At 37.8% G+C, this 25,678-nt stretch overlaps 1 protein-coding gene across 1 annotated transcript in view; it reads left to right on the forward strand.

The window, feature by feature from the left end:
* pip4k2aa (phosphatidylinositol-5-phosphate 4-kinase, type II, alpha a) overlaps positions 1–25,474 on the forward strand; it is a 34,476-nt gene extending 9,002 nt beyond the window's left edge. Inside the window, exons 2-10 of the mRNA XM_016285437.1 lie at positions 3,716–3,813; positions 7,434–7,530; positions 16,187–16,339; positions 16,451–16,597; positions 16,685–16,723; positions 22,486–22,599; positions 22,727–22,967; positions 23,424–23,527; positions 24,590–25,474. Coding sequence (XP_016140923.1) covers positions 3,716–3,813; positions 7,434–7,530; positions 16,187–16,339; positions 16,451–16,597; positions 16,685–16,723; positions 22,486–22,599; positions 22,727–22,967; positions 23,424–23,527; positions 24,590–24,670 — 1,074 coding nt within the window. The 3' untranslated portion in view covers positions 24,671–25,474. The remainder of the gene's footprint in view (positions 1–3,715; positions 3,814–7,433; positions 7,531–16,186; positions 16,340–16,450; positions 16,598–16,684; positions 16,724–22,485; positions 22,600–22,726; positions 22,968–23,423; positions 23,528–24,589) is intronic.
* The last annotated feature ends 204 nt before the right edge of the window (positions 25,475–25,678 follow it).

The raw sequence follows: 25,678 nt of genomic DNA on the forward strand, positions 1-25,678 counted from the left end.
GGGGGGGGGGGGGGGGGGGGTCACAGGGAGCAGTTTCCCTACTGTGCTCACTGTTGCTCCACCATTGCCAGTAGACAGGCCTTAGTCCTCTAGAAAGCACAGCTCATACCTCATCCTGCTCGCACATGTTTCTGCAAGCGCCTGTTGCCTCTTAACCCCTCACATTACCGCTTAGCTTTAATTGCATTTCAAATAAACACCGCATTAATCCCATCCTGCAGGGAAAAAAACACAGTGGTTTTACTGTGTCACTATGACACGGTATTTGACATGTTATTTAGAACAAAAAGGTGTTGAGATGGAGATTTTTGTCCCCTCTGCTTTTGGTTTGCACTCTTTTAGTTTGTGGGTGATTTAGTGTCATGTTCTTGTGGTGCCATGTGGCTGCTTCTCTGAATGCTTGTATGTCGTCTGCAGCAGCGCTCTGTCTGTAGCTCTCTTGATCTTTGATAAATAGTGTGTACAACAGCCTGGCGGAGGCCCAAAGAGCAGTTATGTTTCTTCTGGTCAGACAGCCCATCTATTCTATAAAAAGGATGAATGGTTTGTGTCAGCACAATCTAGAGAAAAAGCTAGTTTTAGTGATGAGTGGGCATAAACTTTCATGAAATTTGTTTCCGTTGTACATAGCGTTGGCTTCCTCATGTGACATTTAATTTCCTTGAACAGTTTGAAAAAAGATTCATCATATTTACAGTCCAAACAAAGCATTTTTGTCGAAATCTACCTGATTGGCTTATGCTTGGTGTTACAAATAAAAATTCACTCTTCATGCCTAGCGCTCAACATAGCCTAATTTTCTGACCACAGTGTGAAAGATGAGCCTAACTCGCTAAGCAGTAACCGCATTACACTTGCACTTGCTTGTGTCAGGAGCAAGGTGTTTTAAAGGGTTTCAAGTGACCATGTTTAAAATGCCTGACTTCCTTTTACAATTTGCATTCTCATAAAGAGCTTCAGTAACCCAGAGCCCGCTCGGATTGGCCCATAGCTTTCTCATTGAGGGGGCGAAAACTCCACTCACATCCTTTTTGTCAGAAATGAAGGGTAAAACTCATTGGAATAATAAAGGGATAGTTCACTCAAAAATGAAAAGAATGACATGAGGTTGAGAAATTAATGACAGAAATTTCACTTTTGGGTGAACTATCCCTTTAAGGTTGCATGTAATGTGACACATTGCAGGGCTGATTTAAATGAATAGTTTACCCCATAATGAAAATTTACTCACCTTAAAGCCATCCAAGATGTAAATTGAGCTCTCATTCTGACGGCACCCATTCACTGCAGAGGATGCACTGGAGAGCAAGTGATGTAATGCTACATTTCTCCAAATCTGTTCTGTTGATTAAACAAACTCATTAAAATCTTGGATGGCCTGAGAGTGATTTTCAGCAAATTTTCATTTTTGGGTCAACTGTTGCTTTAAGACAATTAGGAATCTACAAATAATCCATCGATATTATATATTTAATTGTGCATGCTCATTTCTCATATTTTTATTTAGAATATCCTTGGTACCATCTAATGCTTACTTTAATCTTTAAAAACTAATAATTTAATGAAACATTGTTAGATATAATATTTAACAAATGGATCCATTATTCATACTGTTTATTATAATGTTGTGATGCCTATATTTATTTGTAGCATTTAAAACAATTGATTTTATTTTTATTTATCTTATCTTTATTTCATTATTTATTTAGATTAAACCTAGATTACATTACACCATTTCACCATGAAAGAAAATATTAGCATCAGTCATGAATTTTACATATATACATTATATATACATTATATTACACAATACAAGTGGAATTAGGTATACATTACTGAAAGATGGGTCTTAGATTGCAGATTTAATATGTTAGAACAAGCTAATTCTACACAAGGGAAGCTAAATAACGGACTCTTGGATGTCACATGTCATGAAGATGTTGACATGCAGAACAAATTAGATATAATCACATTTCCTCAGACTAGAAAAAAAACACACAGACATTCTGCCTCCTATACCGTAGGTAGCACTGCATACCCAGAGTGCACTGGGCTCTCAGACACACTTCAAATCCAGAAGCCTGGCATTTGACCAGCCAATAGGAAAGTCTCTTGAGACCTCAGTGCTCTTTATTCTCTGAGAGGTCACATCGCAGTGGGTCGATGCAATATCTCCTCCATGTCTTGGAAGACAACCTGTCTCCAGCTTCCTGTGAGCAAGCTCAGTTAAATGATGTGACTGACAGGCAGGAGCCCCTAAATGTAACTTCTTTGACTGCTTACAATGTTACTATGTATTTTCAGTGGAAATGAAGCAATCAGCTGTAACTTTCTCTGCCCCCCTAATATAATGGCAGGGGAAACACTGTACATGTACATACTGTACATTATTATTTGGTGATGCTCAAATTCACTTGTAGCATTTAAAGCAATACAGTGTTTTTAAATCTTTACCACTATTTAATGCTCACCTAAAATTAATCTTTAAAAACACTAGTAATTTAATAATACTGTTAGATTTAATCTTTAGCAAATCATATCCGTTGTTGTTATGGTAAATTATAATGTTGTTATGGCTAAATTCACTTGTAGCATTTATTAAAATGATTGACTTTAGTTCTTAGTGTTTTATTTTTTATTTATTTAGAAAAAATAGCATCAAATTCTAATATCCGCCACCACTTATCAGCCACAATTTTAATTTCGATGTATCCAAGTTACTTATTTGTACTTTTCATACACTTCATATATTTATTATTTACTGCTCTGCGGATTGTCTGTTGCTACCGAGTGTCAAACATAACATCTTTGATCTCCCATGGTGCTTCATGCCTGTTTGATTGCTTATAATTATCCTGGTGCATGCACATCCTCAAACAAACAAATATATCACAGTAATTAAGGCCTTCTGCAGTCCTCTTGAGTTTAGTTAGCGCTATTGTTATTTATTTATTTATTTCTTAATAGAGGGAAAGAACCTATGAGTCACCAGATCTCTTTGTTGGAAAGAAAAGTGTCCACAGAAGTTTTACATTCCCACTTCTCTCAGTACAGCAGTAATTTCCGTTATTACGGTTTTATTACAAAAACGCTCTAGTGTTGTTTTAACAAGAGCAAACTGTGCAAAGCAGGAATTGATGACTGTTGAATGTAGCACATTGTTTCAGACCCTGACCGGAGCAAAGCAGAGCATTGTGCCACAGAGATATCGCCCTCTGATGAGCAGAACACATCACTCACACTGATGGCTTTCTGTACCCAGCACATCTCATCACCTCCTGTTTGTGTGCTTTGATTGGTTCAGTGTCACATAAATAATTATGTTCATCACAAAAGTGTGTGGTTGCTGTAGCTGTTAACCAGTATTTGTAGTTCTGATTGGTACAAGTCTTTCAAGTGTTGGAATTATGTTGCTTATTGATAGCCTGACAGGCTGTTGAGTCTTGTAGGTGGATTTTGAGTAAATATTCTTTCAAATAATTAAATTAGGGTATTTATTTTCAACATATTTGTACATTTCATTTGCTATTATTCAATTGTGTTAAATGTATATTTACATAGGCCACCTTGCTCTCAAGACATTGGTGTTTGTCACACGTTTCCATGCCCATATCGGGTGACCACTACATTTGACTCCCATTTAAAGACCTGAACCCTGAACAAGTAACCAGTAACTGAATCTCTCTCCTCTTTCTCTCTCTCTCCTTCTCTCTAGATAAACGAGTTGAGCCATGTTCAGATCCCCATCATGCTTATGCCTGATGACTTCAAAGCCTACTCAAAGATTAAGGTGGACAACCACCTTTTCAACAAGTGAGTTCTTCTCAAGGTTTTCCCCATTCTCAACTGTTATGTTCCAACATATTTTAATCTTTTAATCATATTAGAGAGGTGAATCTTATGAAACCTGTCAAGAACATGTCTGAATTATATTAAGTTTAAAAAGCAGTTCAACTTAAAGGGTTAGTTCACCCAAAAAGTCAACCCTCAAGTAGGGCTGGGTATCGATTCAGATGTCCCGATTCGATTCGATTTCGATTCACAAGCTCTCGATTCGATTCGATTCTCGATTTTTTTTTATTACATTCAGTGAATATAGTTTTAATAAAAATGCTATTGATATTTCTAAAAAAAATTACAGTAAACATCAGTTTCCAAATGGTGAATTAATAAAAAGAAATTAAGAACCACATGCCTGTATTTTAAACCTGTTCTTTTTTTCCTTTAAAAATAAAGATGTATTAATATTTATGAGCAGTAGTAACATTGAGTCTTAAAGACTGCTAAATAGTAATATATTCTGACCGTTTCTTAATGTTAAACTAAACTTTTATTTTGAAGGGTTGCCGTGAAGTACTTGCAGCTGCTGTGTATGTGATATGACGGTAGTTTTCTCAAATGAAACGGTAAAATGCTAATGAAGTGACTCTCAGAGCAGCTGGAGATGACATTCGTGTTCATATTATCATATAGTGAGACGGCAGAAGCAGAAAACACCGCGAGCGTCATCCGCGCTTTAGTATGTGTGTAGTAAACAAAAAAGTGCGCCGCACCATCCGCCATTCATTCATTACGGAAATCATGCCGCCAAATGCGTGATATCAAATGCTTCCACAGATTTATAGTATTACTATAGCATTTCACCTGAGCATTACGAATCACGCGTATGGCCATGATAAGCGCTGAATGAATGACAGGCTTTCTGTTGTAACATCGCGCAATGTAAATAAGGGTGACATATAGTGGAGAAGACTAATGATAAGATGCACGTTAATCAGATCTTGTTTTAAATGTGTGCTGAAATAAATACCGGTAAAGATCGATTCGCGACTTTTGAGAATTGATATTGAATTGACGTCATTTAAAAAACTGATTAATCGAAAAAATTATTATTTATTTTTTTTGCCCAGCCCTACCCTCAAGTCATCCTAGGTGTATATGACTTTCTTCTTTCAGATGAATCCAATCGGCGTTATATTAAATATTGTCCTGGCTCTTCTAAGCTCTAACATTGCAGTGGGCGGGTGTTTCTGTTCAACTGTCCAAAACACGTTAAATAAAGTGCACGCATCCGTAATAAAACGTGCCTCATACGGCTCTGGGGGGTGAATGAAGGCCTCCTGTAGTGAATCCATGCGTTTTTGTCAAAAAATATCCATATTTCAAACGTAATAAACACTTTTCTATCCCTTCTGCTATCTGTCAAACGTGGAAGCAGTTCGGGCGGATGACGTAGGACGTCGGCGTTGCGTGATTAGTAGGGCTGGGTATCGAGTTTGATACTTTTTAGGCACCGACCGAATTGCCTCGATACCATCGAGTATCGAAAAAAGTCTCGTCGTTCGGTACCAAATTTCGATACCTAAAGGGTTAATCTCATCAACGTCAGTGAGGCGCAGATCGATCAGTGTTTGACATCCGTGTGAGCGAAAGCGCGTGTTATGTGACCATTCATGCACACTGTAGCATCATGCTACATAAGACCAGGGTTTAAATTGGGCTGGGCCGTCTGGGGCTGAGCCCCGGCACATAGACTCCAGGGCTTGACATTAACGCCAGACAAGTAAGATGATTAAAACATCAGTAACCAAAAATAACTATGTAAACACCAAAATGCAAGTATTATTCTGATTTTATTACATTTAGAGTAGGGATGCACCGATATGAAAAATTTGGCCGATACGGATAACCGATTATTCTTTATTTTTGAAAGCTGATAACCGATATGTTGGCCGATAAATCTATATCCAAATTGTTATATACTTTTTGAGAGCCTGATTACAAAAAAGGTATCATCATTAAAAGCCACATCCCAAACACTTCAACATAAGCAGCCTAGTTTGAACGGTGTACGTTTTAAAAATATTTTTACTCTCCCATTACCAAATTTAGTCATAAAAAAGTCTTACAAATAAATAAAATAATGCATAAATAATGCAAACAAGTCACTGGACATCATTACACGTGTAAAGAATCAAAATTAATGCGCCACAGATCAATAAAACAGAATAGCCTCTGCACGGACAATAATTAAATGATTTTAATTACTAAACCATATTGTTAATGAAAATAATAAGAGAAAAATACAAGTTGTTGTTGTTGTTAATAATGTATCAATGATTTTGATGAAAAGTTAATACCACTTAATACCAAAAAATTAATACCACTGTTTTAAATAGCAGCCGTTGAGCTGCGCGTGCTGAAGCTGAAGAGCTGAATGAACATGGTAAACTGAAGCGTTTTGCTGGCAGCTTATTTAACTCAAGGAAATGCATCCTGAGATTAATATTAATACAACATAAACATAATATTACAACTTATATATGTACAAAATGATGCAGTTATTGCGTGCTATAGTCAGAATGTGTGATCCTGTTGTGGATGCGCTCTTCCCATATCAACGTGCTGAAACACAGCAACTAAACCCAAAGAATGCACAACGTTTTATTATAATAATGTTCTCATTAGAATGTTATATACACGACATTCCCAATCATAGTTATTAATGTTGTGCACTGCTGTTTGGGCTGCGTGTGCTGAGCTAAAGATGATCACCGGTAAACTGAAGCGCTCTTTTAACTTAACCCAACGCATTCTATATGAGATAAATCAGATATACATCAAATAAACACAATATTACAATGTACAATTGCACAAAAGGCTGCAAACGAACAGCGCGCATCTGAAGTGTCTCTGAAGGAAATAATGCATTATTTATCGGCTTTAAGATATCGGCCAAATTTTCTTATCAGGCCGATACCGATAACAGAAAAAATTAGCATTTATCGGCCGATACCGATATGGTGGCCGATATATCGTGCATCCCTAATTTAGAGTAAGTGGTGAATAGTGGATAGCTAATGTATATAATGCATCTATTGACAGTATAAGGTTGCGCTGCTGAGGCGAGGCTCACGCAGCCTCTCCAGGAAAAATCAAAACGCGCAACACTAAGAAACTCAGCATACTGAGGTAAAAATTTAAAATGGAAAGTTTTTATATTTAAAATACAGTTAGTTAGGCAACATCACACAACGTTTTTACCATTACGAATGTTTAATAGTTCTATAAACAGTTCAATAAGCAAATACAATAATAGTAGGTCACTTACATTTTAGGCTGAAACAGCGCATCTCACAGCAACCAGCATATTCATTGCTGATTGATTCCATGAAGAAAAAAGTCATATACACCTAGGATGCCTCGAGGGTGAGTAAAACACAGGCTGATTTTCATTTTTGGGTGAACTAACCCTTGAAGTTAAAAGTAAAAAATGTTGGTAGGACACAGCAGCATTTAATTTAAACCAAGTTTAGACTTAAAGCAAAAAAGCATGGTAAATATTTAACTGACAGACTTTTCTTTGTGAGATTTAACCAGACAACTCTTGAGATGTTTCTTCACTTTTCTTCTTTTTCTTCTTTGCTTTTCAGAGAGAATATGCCAAGCCATTTTAAGTTTAAAGAGTATTGCCCTCTTGTTTTCCGTAATTTGAGAGAGAGGTTCAGCATCGATGACCAGGACTTCCAGGTAGGCTTTGTGAAAGAGAGAGAAATGATCCAAGGTGTCACATTCAGTGTGTCTTAAAACCACAGCATATTACTGCAGTTGAACCACACAAAACACCAGTGTACTCACTACTAGGGCTGTAGTACTCGAGTCCGGTCTCGACCGAGTCCAGCAATATGCTTTTTTTTCTCCTTCAAAACAAAACCACTCAGGAGATGTCGCACCTGAAAACGCGTGGAAAACGCTAGGCGCGCCGCTTTCTCCTTCTTTCCAAAGCACTCTGTAGCACTGCGCTCTATGCTTGCACTCCAGTGGCGTCTGCCGTTGCTAAGCAACTATGACCTGCACGCTCCATGAAGACGCGGAAGTTTCCGCAAAGGATAAATGGATTTGCAGCACTAAAAACCCCTTGCAGTAGCTCTGCTACTAAGCTACTAAGTAGCTCTGCTATCCTTGTACAGCTATGATCAGCTGTTTCTCCATCTCGGCTTAGCTTTCAATTTTGTTACAGGAAAGGATGAAGCTGAATGGTTGATTCTTGTCACATGACCCGTGGTGCACTTGCTGTGTTTTGAAAAGTTTAGATTTTTCTAATTTAATTTTCTACCTGTTAGATTGTGTTTTATTAACGTCTACACCTACTTCCTTCTACAGCATTTATTAATATTAGTTAACTTTAATTTCAGCATTCACTAATGCATTATTCAAATGACAAGTTGTGTTTGTTAACATTAATGCACTGTGAACTACCGTGAACAAACAATGAATGAACAACAGTATTTTTATTAAATAATGTTAACAAAGACAAAAATAAATAGTGTAATAAATATATTGTTAATTGTTTGTTCATGTTAGTTAATACATTAACTAATGTTAACAAATGACACCTTATTGTAAAGTGTTACCGACTCTTTTTATGAGGTTAGAAATAGGGCTGAAAGATGAATCGTATTTTCATTGTCATTGCAGTATGAACATGTTATTTAGCAATGGGCACTGAAACATGCTATGAAACAGCAGATTTGGTGGATTTAGGCGCCAGAGTGCAGAATTGCATTAATAAACTCAATGGAATCGTATGTTATTGGTTGTAATGCTCACCGCTGTAAAAACAAAACAAAAATATTTAGTTTTATTTGTTGGCCCTAATATGCAGAGTTAATTATTCATTTATTTATCACAAGTAATCATCATTGCAAAAAAAAAAAAAACTCCACTGTTATCACATATTGCAGAATGTCCTCATATCGTGCAGGACTATTAGAAAGGCAAAATCAATGCAAATCAGTGGATATGTCTGCTATAATAGGATATGTGTGTTAAGGCCAGTTGGAGCTAAACTCTGCAGGGCATTGGCCCTCCAGGATCTAGTTAGGAGACCCCTGTCCTACAGAGTTGTTACTTTGCACATGCTTTTTGATCATTACAAATAATAATGTAAAATGATTTTCTTAGAATAGGAGATATGCTGTCTCTCGCATGACATACATTATCAATAGTTAAGTATGTGGTCTTGAAGATGATCCTTTTTTTTCTCTCATTTGGACTCGGTCTTGACTTGGACTCGAAACTTTTGGACTTGGACTTGACTTGGACTCGAACCTCTTTTGACTCGGTCTCGACTAGTCCTGGTCTTGGACTTGTCTTGGACTCAACAAAGCTGGACTTGACTACAGCTCTACTCACTACTAAACAATGCAAAATAGATTAAAGTCTCTGTTAGAAAAGCCCATGATTACCAAGAGGTAATTTAGTCATTAACCACTCAATTTGCTGTCGTAATGAAGACCATTATTCCCCATAATAACACAGTAATGACGGAGCTGTCCTTGCATCCTTCAGCCTCCCACGAACGTTCTTAATTGCCCTCATATTCCTTTCCTTATATCCCTTTCATGGAAGAAAATACCTTTTTTAGCAAGAATAGTCGCAATCAGTGTGCAGTAGATGGAAAGGCTTTTCTCAACATTTCTTATTTTGGTTAATGAGGAAGATGCGCCTTCGCTCCTTACTGTAATCAGAAAGAGCTCAGGGTCTTGGTTAGAGCTCCCTGTCTGCTTATGTGGGTTTAAAAGGCATTACGTTGACTGTAAACCTTACACATGCGCAAAAACATCAGCTTCCCAGAATGTGCTGCTTATTTTATGGTCTTGATTAGAGACGTTCAGTATGAGCTGTTTACTGCAGGTTTATCCTTGTATAGGCTCCCTATGTTATACATCAGAGAAGAATGAAACCTTCATTGCGCTAAGACAAGCTGGCAGAAAGGGTTTTGCAAATTTAGAAGTGTGCTTAACAACTTCGTATTTTCAAAATAGACTAGTCACACTCCAAAGAGAAAGGAAAAATTTAAATCGCATCATATGACCCCTTTAAGGAAGCCCTATGTCAGGGGGCTGGTGCTCACTTGTAGGCCTCAGAAAACTTCCAAGGGAGCCTCAAGATGACTTAAAACAAACATTGAAGTGCAACAGTTGGGTTCCAGAAGTAAAAACTTAATTCATTTTCTCCATAGGCATATTTTTTTTATAAGACTTTAAAGATGTACTTGTGAGCTCTGAGATTATGAATCAGTTATATGCTTTTGTTGAAACCATCTGTTCACATCATTTCAACTTATTTTCAAGTTTGACTATTGAAGACTAGTCATTTTTAATTTGATTCTGTCATTCAAATTATTCATGCGATTGTAGTTCTTTCCCTCACTAAAGACATTAAAGGGTTAGTTCACCAAAAAATGAAAATTCTGTCATTAATTACTCACCCTCATGTCGTTCCAAACCTGTAAGACCTTTGTTCATCTTCAGAGCACAAATTAAGATATTTTTGTTTAAATCCGAGACCTCTCTGACCCTCCATAGACAGCAAGGGAACTTCCACGGTCAAGGCACAAAAAACGTAGCAAGGACATCGGTAAAATAGTCCATGTGGCATCAGGGGTTCAACTGTAAGTTTACGAAGCTAAAGACGTTATTCAACAATTCTTCTCCTCCTAATCCCATCTGCAGTGATGTGCCACCATTATCAGTATCACAACGCATGCACGCGCTTCCAGTTCATGTAAACAACGCATGTGTGTGTTACGTAAGCAGCAGCGCCATGCGCATGTGTCGTTTACATGATGCGGAAGCGCGCGCATGCGTCGTGATACTGTCTCCGTAATGGCAAGTTAATGCAGACGAGATGAGGAGGAGAAGAATTGTTGAATAAACTCCTTATTTTTGTTTTCTTTGCGCACAAAGTATTCTCGTAGCTGTCTGATTTTTAACTGTCTTAGAAGTCTGATTTTCAAATACTTTCCTGCTCTATAAAAAAGTTTGGAATGCTGTGATTCACCTCGTAGCTGGTTTGCTTAGTTCATGGCTCATAATGCTTTAACAAAGACCTTTTTTTAAATCCCTATGGGGAAAATGAATGGGAAAAAATGCTTCCGGAACCAATGCAGGAATTTCCCCCCTTAATACTTGTTGCTTGGAGAATGTGGATATACAGTGCCGCCCATTAATATTGGCACCCTTGGTAAATATGAGCGAAGGTGGCTGTGAAAATAAATCTGCATTGTTTATCCTTTTGATCTTTCATTCAAAAAATTTACAAGATTCTAACCTTTCATTGAAGTAAAACAATGGAAAGTGGGAGAAACTCACATTATGAAATAAATGTTTTTCTCTAGTTCACGTTAGCCACAGTTATTGGCACCCAATTATTGCAACGGCCTTTTCCCAAGATAAGAGTTCTGAGTTTTACCATATGATGCCTGATGAGTTTGGAAAACACCTGACGAGAGATCAGAGACCATTCCTTCATCCAGAACCTCTTCAGTTCACCTCACTCATTTTCTACAGAGTTCAGGTCAGGGAACTGAGACAGCCATGGCAGAAGCTTAATTTTGTGCTCAGTGACACATTTTTGTGTTGATTTTGATGTTTGTTTTGGATCCTTGTCTTGATGGAAGATCCAAACATGGTCCATTATAAGATTTCTTACAGAGGCAGTCAGGTTTAGATTTTTTATCTGTTGGTATTTGATAGAATCCATGATGCCATGCATCTGAACAAGATGTCCAGGACCTCCGGCAGAAAAATAGGCCCATAACATTGCAGTATATTTAACTGTGGACATGGGGAACTTTTTATCCCTGTTTGCACCAAACACATCTGGTGGGTTTGCAAAAAGCTATTTTTTATGTTTCATCTGACCATAGAAGCCAGTGCCATTTGAAGTTCCAGTCGTGCCTGACAACTGAATATGCTAGAGTTTGTTTTTGGATGAGCCAGGAGTTTTTTTCTTGAAACCCATTTGAACAACATGTGGTGATGTAGGGGCTGTTTGATATATTTTTTTAGGCTTTCTGACCCCAAGGTTCAACTAATCTCTGCAATTCTCCAGCTGTAATCCTTGGAGAGTCTTTGGTAGGGCTGAACGATTTTGGAAAATAATCTAATTGCGATTTTTTATTTTTTTTTTACCAATATTGCGATTGCGATCTAATATGCAATTATTTTTTAAAGCTCTTTATGTTCTGTATTATTCAAAGACAAGCTATTAATCATTGTATAGTATGACCAACACAATATTAGATAGATTAAACATAAATGTTATTTTCTGTAGGCCAGGCCTATGTTACGATGAAATTAGGTGATGCATGAATTGATATCAACTACAATCACAGTATATTGACTGATTTGTTGAACTTCCAACCTTGTAAGCATGTAATAATTATGACAACATAAAGCACTGACAAATAAGCCTGGTGTAAACATTAATATGAAAGTCAGTAACAAATCACACAAACTAAAGTAGATTGCAGAAATATAAAAACAAATCTGTTGCTTTACCACACTACTTTAGGTAATTCAAAGTCACTGTAATAAACATATGTAAACGTGGACTGCACTTTTTAAACACTGTCTGTTAAGTTTAGACCATTGGTTCTCAAACTTTTTTGGTCGCGCCCCCCTTTAAACCTATAAAACAATCTGACGCCCCTTTCCCAAATCCCCATCCCACCTCAGACTACCAAATAATTTCACTAAACATTATGAAAAATTAAAGCTTTTTTAATAAAAAAAAAAATATTTATTTCATAATGTGAGTTTCCCCCCCACTTTCAATTGTTTTACTTCAGTGAACGTTTACAATTTTGTGAATTTTTTGAATAAAAGATCAAAAAGATAAATGATACAGAATTATTTTGACGGCCATCTTTGATCATATTTACCAAGAGTGCCAATATTAGTGGGCGGCACTGTATGAGGTAGCATCATTTTAAAAGTGTAATTATTGACATTGTCAAAATCATGTAAATTAATCAAATCCATGAGCATTTTTATTATGCATTTTTCTAGTTATGCCATGCGCTAAAATATTTTATATCATTTTTAGGGGTGACCCCGAATAGTCGAAGATTCGATGCTTCAATAGGAGGAACTTGATTTGACTACCAATCTCCCAGTCGAATATTCGCAGGTGTTATGATCATGCCATTTTGGCTATATGGGGGTGCTCAAATGTCTGATTTCACATAGAACTACTGTTTTTCTCCCAATAAGTTAATATACAGCCTATTAAGATAATGCTGTAAATAAGAATCTGAAAAGAAAGAAGCTTCAAATAAATATTTTAACATGCGTGACTAAATCCAACCACTCCTATAGATTTAAGTTTTACTTTCCATAATCTGTGACTGACAGAGGAGCATCTTGGCGGCAGGGATTTAAAACTTTAACAAGACTCAAATTGACACAGGCGGAGTGAAAGACTGGATTTTTTCGATCAGGTAGGGTACAAGTGATTTCAAAACATTTCAGCCGGTTTATATATATCGTGGATATATTATTTATCTCGTATAAGATGCATTTGGTTGAGTTGCGCTGCAGTAAAGCGCTTTATTGTAGTAATACCGTGATTATCTCTTCAGCAAGCAGGACAAACAACAATGCAGAATATTAATAACTATGACTGGGACTGTCATATACATAACATTATAATGAGAACACTATTGTAATAAAACAAATAAAACACACGTTGTTGCATGAAGAACGTGTCCACAAAAGGATAGATAGCCTGTAAGTCGTAATATTAACATTATGTTTTGTAAATAACGAAGCGTATTCTATATGAGATAAATGATGAGTTAAATCCCATTGATTAAAAACCTGGTGCTTCATTCTACTGGTCATCATCAGTGCACGCAGCTCAAAACAGAAACGCAGAACATTAATAACCACTGTCATATACATAACGTTATAATGAGAGCACTATTGTAAAAAATTTTGTGAATTCTTAGGGTTTCACTGCTGTTTAATTTTAACTATCTTTTAATCAAAACATAAAACATTATTTACCCCGTTTGTATCTGCGAGATGTCTGTTACATATTTTCCTGTGTGTTAACGTAATTATGACTGTCGAATGTCTGACTTGACTCTTGGTAATGAATTTTGCCCCACCCCCAAAACATATGATTCGTCTATCAGTCGACTATCGGCAAGATTCGAAAATTCCGATTCGACTATGAAAATCCTTAGTCGGGGACACCCCCAATAATTTTATAGAAACTGAAAAATTAAAAGAAAAATTATTTTTAAATCCTTATACTTGATCCTAGTTCAGGGGTGCCCAAACTCAGTCCTAGAGGGCCGTGTGTCCTGCAGAGTTTAGCCCCAACTTGCCTCAACACACCTGCCTGGAAGTTTGTAGTATGCCTAGTAAGACCTTAATCAGCTGCTTCAGGTGTGTTTGATTAGGGTTGGAGCTAAACTCTGCAGGACACTGGCCCTCCAGGACCGAGTTTGGGCACCCCTGTCCTAGTTAATTACTACTGGAAGAGTCATGGGGCCTTGGAATATGATTGCGGACAGTCCATAACAGCCATTAAAAAGAAAAGGTTGAGAACCCCTGCCCTATATAATTATGCTAGTTTAGGACTGCTTCTCATGTTGGTCATAACATAAGTGGGCGGTACTTGGGACCAGACGTTATGCCGCTAGTCAAATGTCTACCTGCATAATAACAAAGCTGTTTTGTAATACAGATCTAGTGTAATCCCGCTATGACTTCCTAGAGTTGTGGTTCCTCAGTCCACCCTGCATCCTCTGCCTCATCATCACTATGTTTAGCCCATCTGTGCACACACTTCCCTGCAGAACAAGCCATCAGCTGAACAGCTACAAGCCCTAACCCGCATGACTCAGCCTGTGAAACCTTTAGAAATTTCATATCCTGCTTTTGGTTTTGTGTTTAATGGCTATACTTGATGAATATAGTTAGGAAATCCAAGCAAATGTAGAAAAAGGTTCTGATACTCAGACTGAGGGAGGTGGTCGGGAAATGTGTGGGTGTGTATGTTTGAGGTAGCAGACCTTGGGAATGTATGTAGAGTAGTTCGAGCTGCTCTGTGCAGCTGTGTCCTTCACTCACCCTCACGGAGCAGAGACCCTCTGGTCCTTTCAAGTGCATCATGCGTCCACCATGAGCTCTTTGAGGTTTTTTTTTATTTTTTTATAACTGGAACAGACACAAGGGCAGACCACTTCAGTTGGTGAGAGAAAATGGTTGGAAATTGCACAGTGTCTAAATGTCAGTGGTCATGCGTTTGTGGGCAGGGCAATTACGGTAGTGATTTGCACTCCAGATCATCAGAAACTTGCATATCCTTTTGCACGAGTGCCAGTCCTCAGTCATGAGTTCTGTGAATCTCTTTCAGAACTAGAACAGGTTCAGATCCATTTTACCAGTGACTTGACAGTCAAACCATGACATAACTGATTGTTACTTAACCTGCCCACAAATAAACATGCATTTATTTATTTATATTTATTTATTTATTTATTTTTTACAAAAATTTTATTTTATTTAGCTGCACAACAGTTTTTAAACTTGATGATAAATTATTTCTTGAGCACCAGATCAGCATATTAGAATGTCATCTGAAAGATCATGTGAAACTGAAGACTGGAGTAATGACGCTAAAAATTCAGTTTTACCATCACAGAAATAATTTATATATTAAATTAGATTTTTTTTCTGTATTTTTGATCAAACAGATGTAGCCTTGGTGAGCTTTAGCTACTTCTTTCAGAAACATGAAAAGAACTTACTGACCTCAAACCTTTAAACAGTAGTGCATGATATTTGTAAATAAAATAATTTTATTTCAGATAAAATATATAGCGGCTCTGCAACACAGCAAATGTTGGCCATCAACTGAATTAAAGAATCACATTGAACACTTTCAGTATTGATAGTTTAATTGATAGGAATTTAGTTTTGTTGCATTGGACTAGACAAATTAAGTTGCTTTTGTTTTGAAAACTACATTTATCATGCTTCCTGGATAATGACATTAGCTGGATTGAAACCAGCAGGTTCAAGGGGCAGGTGCGGGCTGATTTTCTGGCTCAGAACAGCCTTTTACATTAGCATGTGTAACAGTGCCAGATTGGGTGGAAAAGAGAGAAAATTTATGCTTTTTAAATCTATTAATCAATTGCTATAAACATTGGTGTGCTTAAAGAAAATGAGTACATATTTGCAAAGTTAAGAAAATAATTAAAGAAAACCGCAATTTCAACTTCAGAATGAAATAAAAGTGTTAAAAAGTATCACTTAGTCTCATTCATCTTTGTGTGCGTTTATTATGTGTGCTAAGACCTCTTACCCATGTGTGTTGGCAGAACTCTTTGACCCGCAGTGCACCCCTCGTCAGTGAAGCTCAGGGCCGTAGTGGTGCTCGCTTCCACACCTCCTACGACAAGAGGTACGTCATCAAAACCATAAGCAGCGAGGACGTGGCTGAGATGCACAACATCCTCAAAAAGTACCACCAGGTGCGAACAAGCTCATACATTCCCCATGTTTTACCAATAATTTGTACATTTACAGGCACATTTCTTGTGAGCCAGGTATTATGTATTTTTAATGTCTTTTTTTCACTGCAGTATATTGTGGAATGTCATGGTACCACACTGCTGCCACAGTTTCTAGGCATGTACCGCCTCACTGTAGATGGAGATGAGACTTATATGATAGTCACACGCAACGTTTTCAGTCACCGGTTGTCTGTGTATAAGAAATATGACCTGAAGGTAAGGATTATGAAAAATGACTGGCCAAGTCAAACCAGATGACGGTTATGATATAGTTTGACATGTTCCAATTTTTCTTCTCTGTAGGGATCTACTGTTGCCAGAGAGGCAAGTGACAAAGAAAAGGTCAGTTTCACCCTCAAACACAAAAATCTGATCTGAATGTTTTCAATTTGGACTTTTCTGATCTTTTTTGTTGGTTTTCTGTGTGTAGAGTGTATGTGTATGTTAGGTCTCATTGCTTGTGTGTTTGAAGATGGTTCTTTCTGTAGTGGCTAATCATTTGTCACTTCAAACACCTTAATTTACTGTGAAGCAGAGAGTGAGTATTAGAGTGAGGCGTGCTGGTTTTAAGAGCGTCTGTGTGATTATCGGGTGCACAGATGTAGGCCTAGATCTATCCTATACTTAGGGTGTCAAGGTGAAGCAGAGTCCATGGTGCTTTTTTAAGATACGGAGATTAAACAAGAGACTGTAAGCTTCAGTAGCATCAACACTGAAAATAAAACGGTTGATTTAATGACAGTGGTTGGGCTGTGTGCCTGTTCACAAGGTACTAGAACTTAACAAAGAAGAAATATTAAAGTTAGCCATGTATCCTTGTAATTTCACATGTCTGTCTATTATTAGGCATTATTTTGCATAGTCGTGCATGGTGTATTTTTGTTCAACCAAAGAAATCCGTGTCTGTGTGTGTGTGTATATATAGTAATAAGTATAAGTAAGCCTACTAGGCCAAGTTAAACTTCTCTGTACAACTCCAGCCCAAAGGTGGCCCATGAGTTAAAATAACAGGTGGTCTGAGGGGCATGAGGTTACCCGACTCCTATTTTAATCCTTTTATTCTGTCAAAGGGCCATAGACGCTAATCACTGGCACTTTGGAGGGGGATAAAAGGGGAAATTCTCACATTTTCTCCATTCATAGCTGCATAGAAAAAAAATCACCAGCTTTGAACAACAGCACTCAAGTTTTTTGGAAACACTTGTTTTTTGTGTTTTCTTCCACCAGAGATTACACTGCAAAAAAAAGAAAAAAAATTATAAAAACTGAAACTAAATTATATAATTAAATATTATCAACTGTTATCTAAAATCAATTAAATGTAATTTAAAAAAATATTTTAATAATATATATATGCTGAAAACTAGTCTTATGACACAATTTTGCACCAAATTTATCTTGTCGTTAATGATTTTTAGACATTTCTACTGAAAAACAAGACCCAAAATGCTGATTAGAGAAAGTATTAATTAAAATTATTTTGCAGCCCATCTCACATCTGTCACACAGATGAGAGACAGGAGACTGTCACTGTAAAATCGAATGTCTGAATAAATGTTGAGCCTGTTGCTGTTCTGTTACAGACCAAATGTAGCTTTACAAAACAAAGGAGGAGTAGAAAGAAGAGTTCATTTTCTTCATATGTGATGCGATCTGGGAAAACCCGTCGGATGTTGCGCTGGGACGTTTTCAGGAAATTCGAAAAATAGGTCGAATGTCAAAATTAGGGTTTCATTCAATTATTATTCTATAACATCTCTTCTATCATCTCTGAAAATATCTTGGCAAAATTCACTTTTCACGTTTAGTGCAGAAAAATAGCGATTTATTGCAGCAAGCAGAAAAGACTGTCTTTCTCTCATGTTAACAACACGCTTGCGGAGGTGCTTTCTCTTAACACCACAAAAACAGTTAACCTATCAAAATAAACCACGTAACATATGTAATAAAAGTGTATCAATGCACATTTCCCGCCAGCCCTGTGCCAACTACGGCACGCAAAGTTTTTTTAATTTATTTATTTTATTAATATCGTGAGATGGCGGAGCGCAAGAAAACTACGCAGTCTGAAGCTGCTCACTTAGACGATCTTGCTCGTCTCAGTCTTCTCAATCTTGGTGATGTCAGTGCTAGGTGTGTCGAAATTAATTGTTTCTTCGATGCATCGCGATACAGACGAGAACGATTCGGTATCGGTTCAGTAATAGACCATAACCGATTATAACGTACTGACGCTTTTCTGACGTCATTTGTCTCATACGTGCTTTGTCGCGGTAGCATTCATTAGGAGCGTTCAGCTTGAAGCACCGCTGCGCAGAATGATCAGTGTATGACCAAGTACCGCGAGAGCGATAAGAGAGCAGACGGATCCTTATGCTTTTGTGGTTGATGTCATACACTCATCCTGCGCAGCGCTGCTTCAAATCGAACGTGCCTAATGGCAGAGGGAGGCGAGACACGAGTGCGAGTAATTAAAAATGCTCCAACTACTTTAAAAGCCGACATCTGGCCACATTTCGGCTTTTATGAACAACCTGAGCACGACCTGGAGAAGAAACACGCTGTGTGTAAATCATGTCACGCACAATGAAATATGTAGGGGGTAGGGATGGGCAAATGAAGCCTCTGACTGTTTCGGGAAAAGCTTCAAATCTTCGAGTGTCTCGAAAACACTTTGTTGAGTTTCTGATAAATTAATTTACCCATTAAACTGCAATTTAATACCAGTACGAATATCAGTATGATGTAATAGAAGAATAATGTAGCCTACTCGTATGAATTGCATATGGCAAATATAAAATTTTTCTGAAAAAATTTGTATTCTTCATATTACTTGTATGACTGGGTATCTAAAATGTAACTGAATAAGTCAGAATTAAAACTTATTCGTAAAGTAAAATCTGGGGGATCGAACATTTCGACACGCAAAGTGAATCGTGCACGTGATTGGACAGAAAGTGAAGCTTCATTTGTCATTGGTCACATGATTTCTATGACAAGCTTCGAATCGAGGCTTCATCTAGCATGCCCATTTATTCTCGACACAAACTCCGATGCCTCGATTCAAATGTCACATCACTAGCAGGAGGTAATACCACTAACTTAAGAAACCAGGTCAGGTACAGTTCATATATCCGACTGCTTGTATTTATTGACAAAATTGTATAAATGTGAAGTAAAATTGAAAATTGCAGAGGATGCAGTGCATTGTCAATGCATTGTGATGCATCGTGATATCAAATTGAACCAAATCGATGACATGATAATCGTAACTGAACCGTGAGACCAGTGTAGGTTCGCACCTCTAGTCAGTGCCCTAAAAGATGTTATAATGGTATATTTCACATCCAGAGATAAAGGATCGGATGATGAAGTTACTAAAGAGGAGGAGTCCGATGACAGTCTGTTATATGCACAGGTGCGCTGCGCTCGCTTTTCTAAATGTAAACTACACGGTACACTATTCGTGCTATCTAATGCCGCTTTTCCACTGCGTGGTACGACTCGGCTCGGCACGGCTCAGTACGGTGCTTTCCCACTGCATAGTACGGCTCGGTACGGTTCACTTTTGGTGGGTTTTCCACTGGGTACAGTACCTGGTACCAGGTACTTTTTTTAGTACCACCTCGGTTGAGGTTCCAAGTGAACCGTTCCGTTACCAAAGCGTGATGTGTAAACTCTGCTGATCACGGATTGGCCGGAGAGAATCGTCACTACCTGCGTCACTGAACTTGCGACACAAACACAACACAACCGCTAGATTTAAATCAGCACAGCCAGCGAAGGATCGAACGCAACGGTTTTGAACAAGCGCACCTTTTTTAACAACCAAAAAGTGTCTGTTTCGTTGTCTGTAGAGGAAATACAGACGTTCCTCTCGTTGATAGCATAGGAACGGATCCAGCGAGAGCTTGATGGGGCGACGCAGAATGAAAAAGTTTTTCAGGAGTCGCGGCAATAGAGGCGGCGCAACTATAACGACATGTCAATAATCCCACCCACTCTAAAGTGGTACTGAACTGCAGTGGAAATGCAAACCGTGCCGTACTGAGCCGAGCCAAGCCGAGTTGTACCACTCAGTGGAAAAGCGCCATAAACATACAAGGGGTGATCAAAAGTTCAGAGACTATGCCCATGATAAACAACGGAAACTGTCCTCTTCAGGGTAACGTTAGTTAGTCTGTTTGTGTAATGATGCAGTATAGCGCTCCTGACAGACGGCGATCGTTAAGTAGAAGTGAAAGTGAAACCCGTCTCACTTTAAACCCGTTTTTTCTCAAAATTCCATTCCGGAAAATCATAGCTATCGGCCAAATTCAGATAGCCATAACTTTTGTTACGTTCAAGCTATGGACAAAATAAAAGGGCTTGAACGTAACAAAGAAAGGGCTTGAACCCAGCTTTCATATGGTATCAAAACCTAAAAAAGGAAAATTTCACCAGGTGTTGGGTTTTCCTAGATCACATCACACATGCTCTGTTAGTTTTGTAAGAATAGCCTTTTTTAAATTGTGCCTGTTCATGTGTTGGTACAAATGTGGACTTTGAAGTAACTTTCTCTGAAATATTTGCAAGTCAGATATTTATGTGTTCTGGTTTTGCTTACATGTGTAACTTTATTATTCTCACAATGACTTGTATCATTGAGATACTTTTGTGAAGTTTATAGCCACAAATACTTCTTCACTTAAATAAATGTAAGTCAAACACTCTTGTAAAACAAGCTTGAGCCGTTTCTCACTAAAAGCACATCAGATTATCCTCTTTCTCGGGTGTAGAGTTCTCACCTCAAGCCATGGTATTCTGGCAGTTACCCTAGAAAAGGTTTTTAACTATGTTTTGTTTGTTTGTTTTAGAGGCTATGGTTAAAAGTAGATTTAAATATTTTTCTTTCTTCTGCTATTTTAATGTTTTCAACATTAGAAGCTGTCATAGCATTAAGAAACAAACAAATGAACTAATAATAGGCATATACTATAATATGATTCAGTCCTCCAGCAAGTTAAAAATTTCTCCTTTCGCTCAATGCCTGCCTACACTCTTAGAAAAAAAAACTAAAAGGTACGAAAGTACGAAGCTGTCACTGGGGCAGTACTCTTGAGGTACAAAAGCTAAAAGTTACATCTTTGTACCTCGTTTACCCATAAATGGTACATATTAATATACCTTAAAGGTACTTTTCAAGTAGCATTCACAAGTCATTTTAATTTTATAATGTGACATATTTCTGAAGGAAACAAGACATTAAGTGTATGAAATAAAAAAATAGGCTCTTTGACAGGTGTTTGGAAGGTAGGGGTTAAAAAATTAAGAATGTGCATTAATCTTTAATGGATGCAAACCATTTAATCAGTGCCACAAAATAGATAGATGTCTGTTCACTTACAGTGCTTTCCTTGACCAAACCTATTGCTAATGCTCTTCAACCCATTAACAGGGCACACTTCGGCTGTCTATGCCCTAGATTTCACAATGATATGATAGGTGTATGTTTGCTTTTCAACGTTGGGAAATCTGCAAATGGTAAGAGGTTGTTAAAGTCCATTAATAAGGTTTTTACTGGAGTCTGGAGCAAGGATACCAAATAAGCTAATTACGCAGAATTGCTGGAGTCGGTTCATTCTGGAGGTTTAAATCACCCCAGAGGAAATATTTCGACCTGCATTCCTTTTCAATAGTTCGAGCGAGCCATAAAAATGTATTACTTAATTATTGAATAGTGAGTAATTACTTAAAGCTGAGTTCATATTGAGTTGTAGCTAATTTTTGTGATGTCAGTCATTAACGCTGTATATGAAAGCTCATTTCAATTGTAGGCCATTCTGAATATCTCTAAACACAAATGTAGATCAGCAGCTAGTTAAGCTGTTGCCTCATTTGTTCATTTGAGGGTACATGCAGCTGAACATGCCAAACAGGCTTTTTCTAATGAAACTAGAGCACCCCCTGCTGCGCCGTGTGATATTACATGACATGACCAGCATGTCAGGACCTGAATTCATTTTGATGTTAATGATCAACCTCTTTTGAAGCTCTTAAAAGTGTCTGCAAGTGCAAGTAAGCTTCTTTAACACACTAAATGTTGTTTCCCTCTTTTCCACCAGGCTAAAGAACTCCCCACGTACAAAGATAATGACTTTATCAATGATGGACAGAAAATATACATCGATGAAGAGAGTAAGAAAACCTTCCTTGATAAGCTACGAAAGGACGTGGAGGTAAATGATTGAGAAGAATTTTCTTTTTCACTCTGTCTGCCTGCTATGGATACAATGACTCATTTATCTTGAATACTTTGTCACTTCCTCTTTCTCTCTCTTTTTCCTCCCTCATCTCTCTGTCTAGTTCCTTGCTTTGCTGAAGTTGATGGACTACAGTCTTTTGGTTGGGATCCATGACGTGGAAAGGGCAGAACAAGAGGAGGTGGAGAGTGAAGATAATGAAGGAGAAGAGGAAGGAGAGAGTGATGGAGGCATTATCGGCACTCCTCCTGACAGTCCCAGTAACACTCTGGACAGCGCTAAACCACTCTTGCCGGGAGACTTCGACCCCAGTATTGACGTCTATGCCATCAAAAGCCATGACAGTGAGTGGGGCAGGAAGCATATGTGTTGTCTTATTGAAATGGGTTCTGTGCATATATTTCACTGTATATGATAAATACACTTTTGAACATATATATATACTATATACCAAACCTTAAAGTCAGCATGAAATCAAAATTGGCCCCATTTCCTCTTTTAATGCATGTCCCTGTGGTTATTGTGAACAATTCATCCATGCATGATATTCTTAAAATAAAAGCGTTTATTAAAATTGTATACGTTGATGTCATCAAGAGAGGTAGGTGGTGAAAATAATTTTAATAATCAAACATTCCGTTCTCCCTCCATTCTGGTACGTAATGGGCACCCTTCCACAATCCAGTCAATTCTTGATTGATAAGCTAAGACCCATCCCACTTTTTCTGCAATATGTCATATTATGAAAATTTGTTGCAAGTTCTGTTTTCATAAATGATGAATGTAACTTTTTCCTCCAGATTCTCCCAGAAAGGAGGTCTATTTTATGGCTGTTATTGACATCCTGCAGCATTATGATGCCAAGAAAAAGGCCGCTCATGCAGCCAAGACAGTAAAGCATGGGGTGAGTGCTTTGATTTTTTCATTTAAATGTCATTTTTCTTAATATTCAGAGTTATATCACTGTAAAATGATTCTGCTAAATTTACTCTGAAAAACCAAATTCACCATAAAAACACTGTGACGCTGTTTCCAGTATTACGGCATGGCATATTGGTGCGTATATACAACTTATTACCATGTATTTCGGTACTGAAGTACTTCAGGTAACTTCAGTATTGACATTATGTTACTTCAAGTTATATATAATGTTAGTAAACCAATGTACTTGAACTACCAAAATCTGCTTTTTACTTTACAGTGTACCAGTTACTAACATAATAATGCAGGTGGTAAAATAGAATGCCACATGATGACTATGACCAATAGTCATGTGTAGGCGGTGCACAGGGTCCATACACTCAAAGACAAAAAACAATCAGGGTAACACACATAATTTAAAAATAATGCAATAAACTAAACAAACAGAAAATGTAACACAAAACACACATATTAAATAAACAGAAAATGTAACACAAATCTCACACATAATTAAAAAATAATGCAATAAATATAAACTAACTAACAGAAAATGTAACACGAAACACTCTTAATGTACATGACTGATAACAAAAATATGAAGAAACAAAACTATTTGAATAAAATATAATCATGTGTGATGTGTCCCACAGGGACTTCTGGGCTTGTCTTTTCACTGCTCACCATAAATTATATAACAATTCATAATTTTTACTTCCAAAAAACACAATTTGTATTGTCTTTTGTGATGTTAAACCATGTACAGTCTTGCACAGTATATGGTTAATTAAAAAGTTTAATTTTCTGCAAAAAACATTCAAACTTAATTTTTTCGTCAGTGTATGGTTGGATAGAAGAAACATTATCAAATAATGAAATAATAATTACCACTACATTTCTGAGCTTGTACCGGGAGTACAGTAGAGAGGGCAACTTTGCGTATTTCTCTCAAGCATCTCATTCATCATTTATGCTCTAAAGTGTATGCATGACTGAAACCTTTTATAGCTTTTATAAAGGCATCGACCTCATGCTTTTTTCATCTTAGGCTGGGGCAGAGATTTCCACCGTGAACCCAGAGCAGTACTCCAAGAGATTCTATGATTTCATCACTACCATTCTGCCCTAGTCCGAGGCAGCTGAGCTGAGTCCACAGGGATGAAGAGGGACGCCAGCAGAGGGGTGTTGAACACTCACTCGCCCGCTCTGCCACAGGGGGGCACCCCTACAGCAGCTACAACAACCATTCGTTTACATTTTGATTTTCATTTATTCGTCTTTCTGTTTTGTGGGACCATGAGAGAGTGATGGAAAAGGACAACAGTTATAACTTTTTTGGGGGGGATAGGGCTTTTTACTGCTTTCTTATGCATGCCCCTTAATCTTGTTTGTTCCATTTGACATTTTTCTTGCCTTTTAAAGTGGAAGAGGATGGAGAGAGGAAAGAGAGCTCATGTGCTGGTCTGTGGCTCAGTTAGTAGAATTAGGTCTCTGAAAAAAGGAGGCCGAAAACACAACTTCTCAATCGTTCTCTTACTGAATCATTCATCAAATCCCTAGCCGAACTCACTTCACGCAACCCTTGGCTGCCCGCTCTGCTTTACTCCACCGGGGTCAACAGCTTCGCGGAAAGGCACCTGAAACACTTGACACCACGGCACCTGCTAACTCTCCTTACTCGCGCGGTCCTCTTCATTCTCTGGGCAGACTAACCAGAAACGCTCTTTGAGCCATTTACAAAAGGAGGACCCTAACTTGCCTTGTGTGGACAGACAGCTGAATCTGACTGTTTTGCAGGTTCCTTCAGTGTTCTGAGGCAAACGCGTTTGAAACGGTGGCGAAGATTCCGGTAGGTTTTTTTTTTTTTTTTAGTTTTGTTTTGCAGCAACTTGACAGGAGGGAGAATGAAGACACTGAGGCAGCAGGATCAGTGGTTTTTCTTCGGTCATCAGTGAATTCTGTTACATTAGTGATTCAGTTGCCATCAGCACCTAGGTTTTTTTTTTTTTTTTTTTAGTTTTGTTTTGCAGCAACTTGACAGGAGGGAGAATGAAGACACTGAGGCAGCAGGATCAGTGGTTTCTCTTCGGTCATCAGTGAATTCTGTTACATTAGTGATTCAGTTGCCATCAGCACC

The sequence above is a fragment of the Sinocyclocheilus grahami genome, unplaced genomic scaffold (assembly GCF_001515645.1).
Source record: "Sinocyclocheilus grahami isolate Dianchi unplaced genomic scaffold, SAMN03320097.WGS_v1.1 scaffold197.1, whole genome shotgun sequence".
NCBI classification, from domain to species: Eukaryota; Metazoa; Chordata; class Actinopteri; order Cypriniformes; family Cyprinidae; genus Sinocyclocheilus; species Sinocyclocheilus grahami.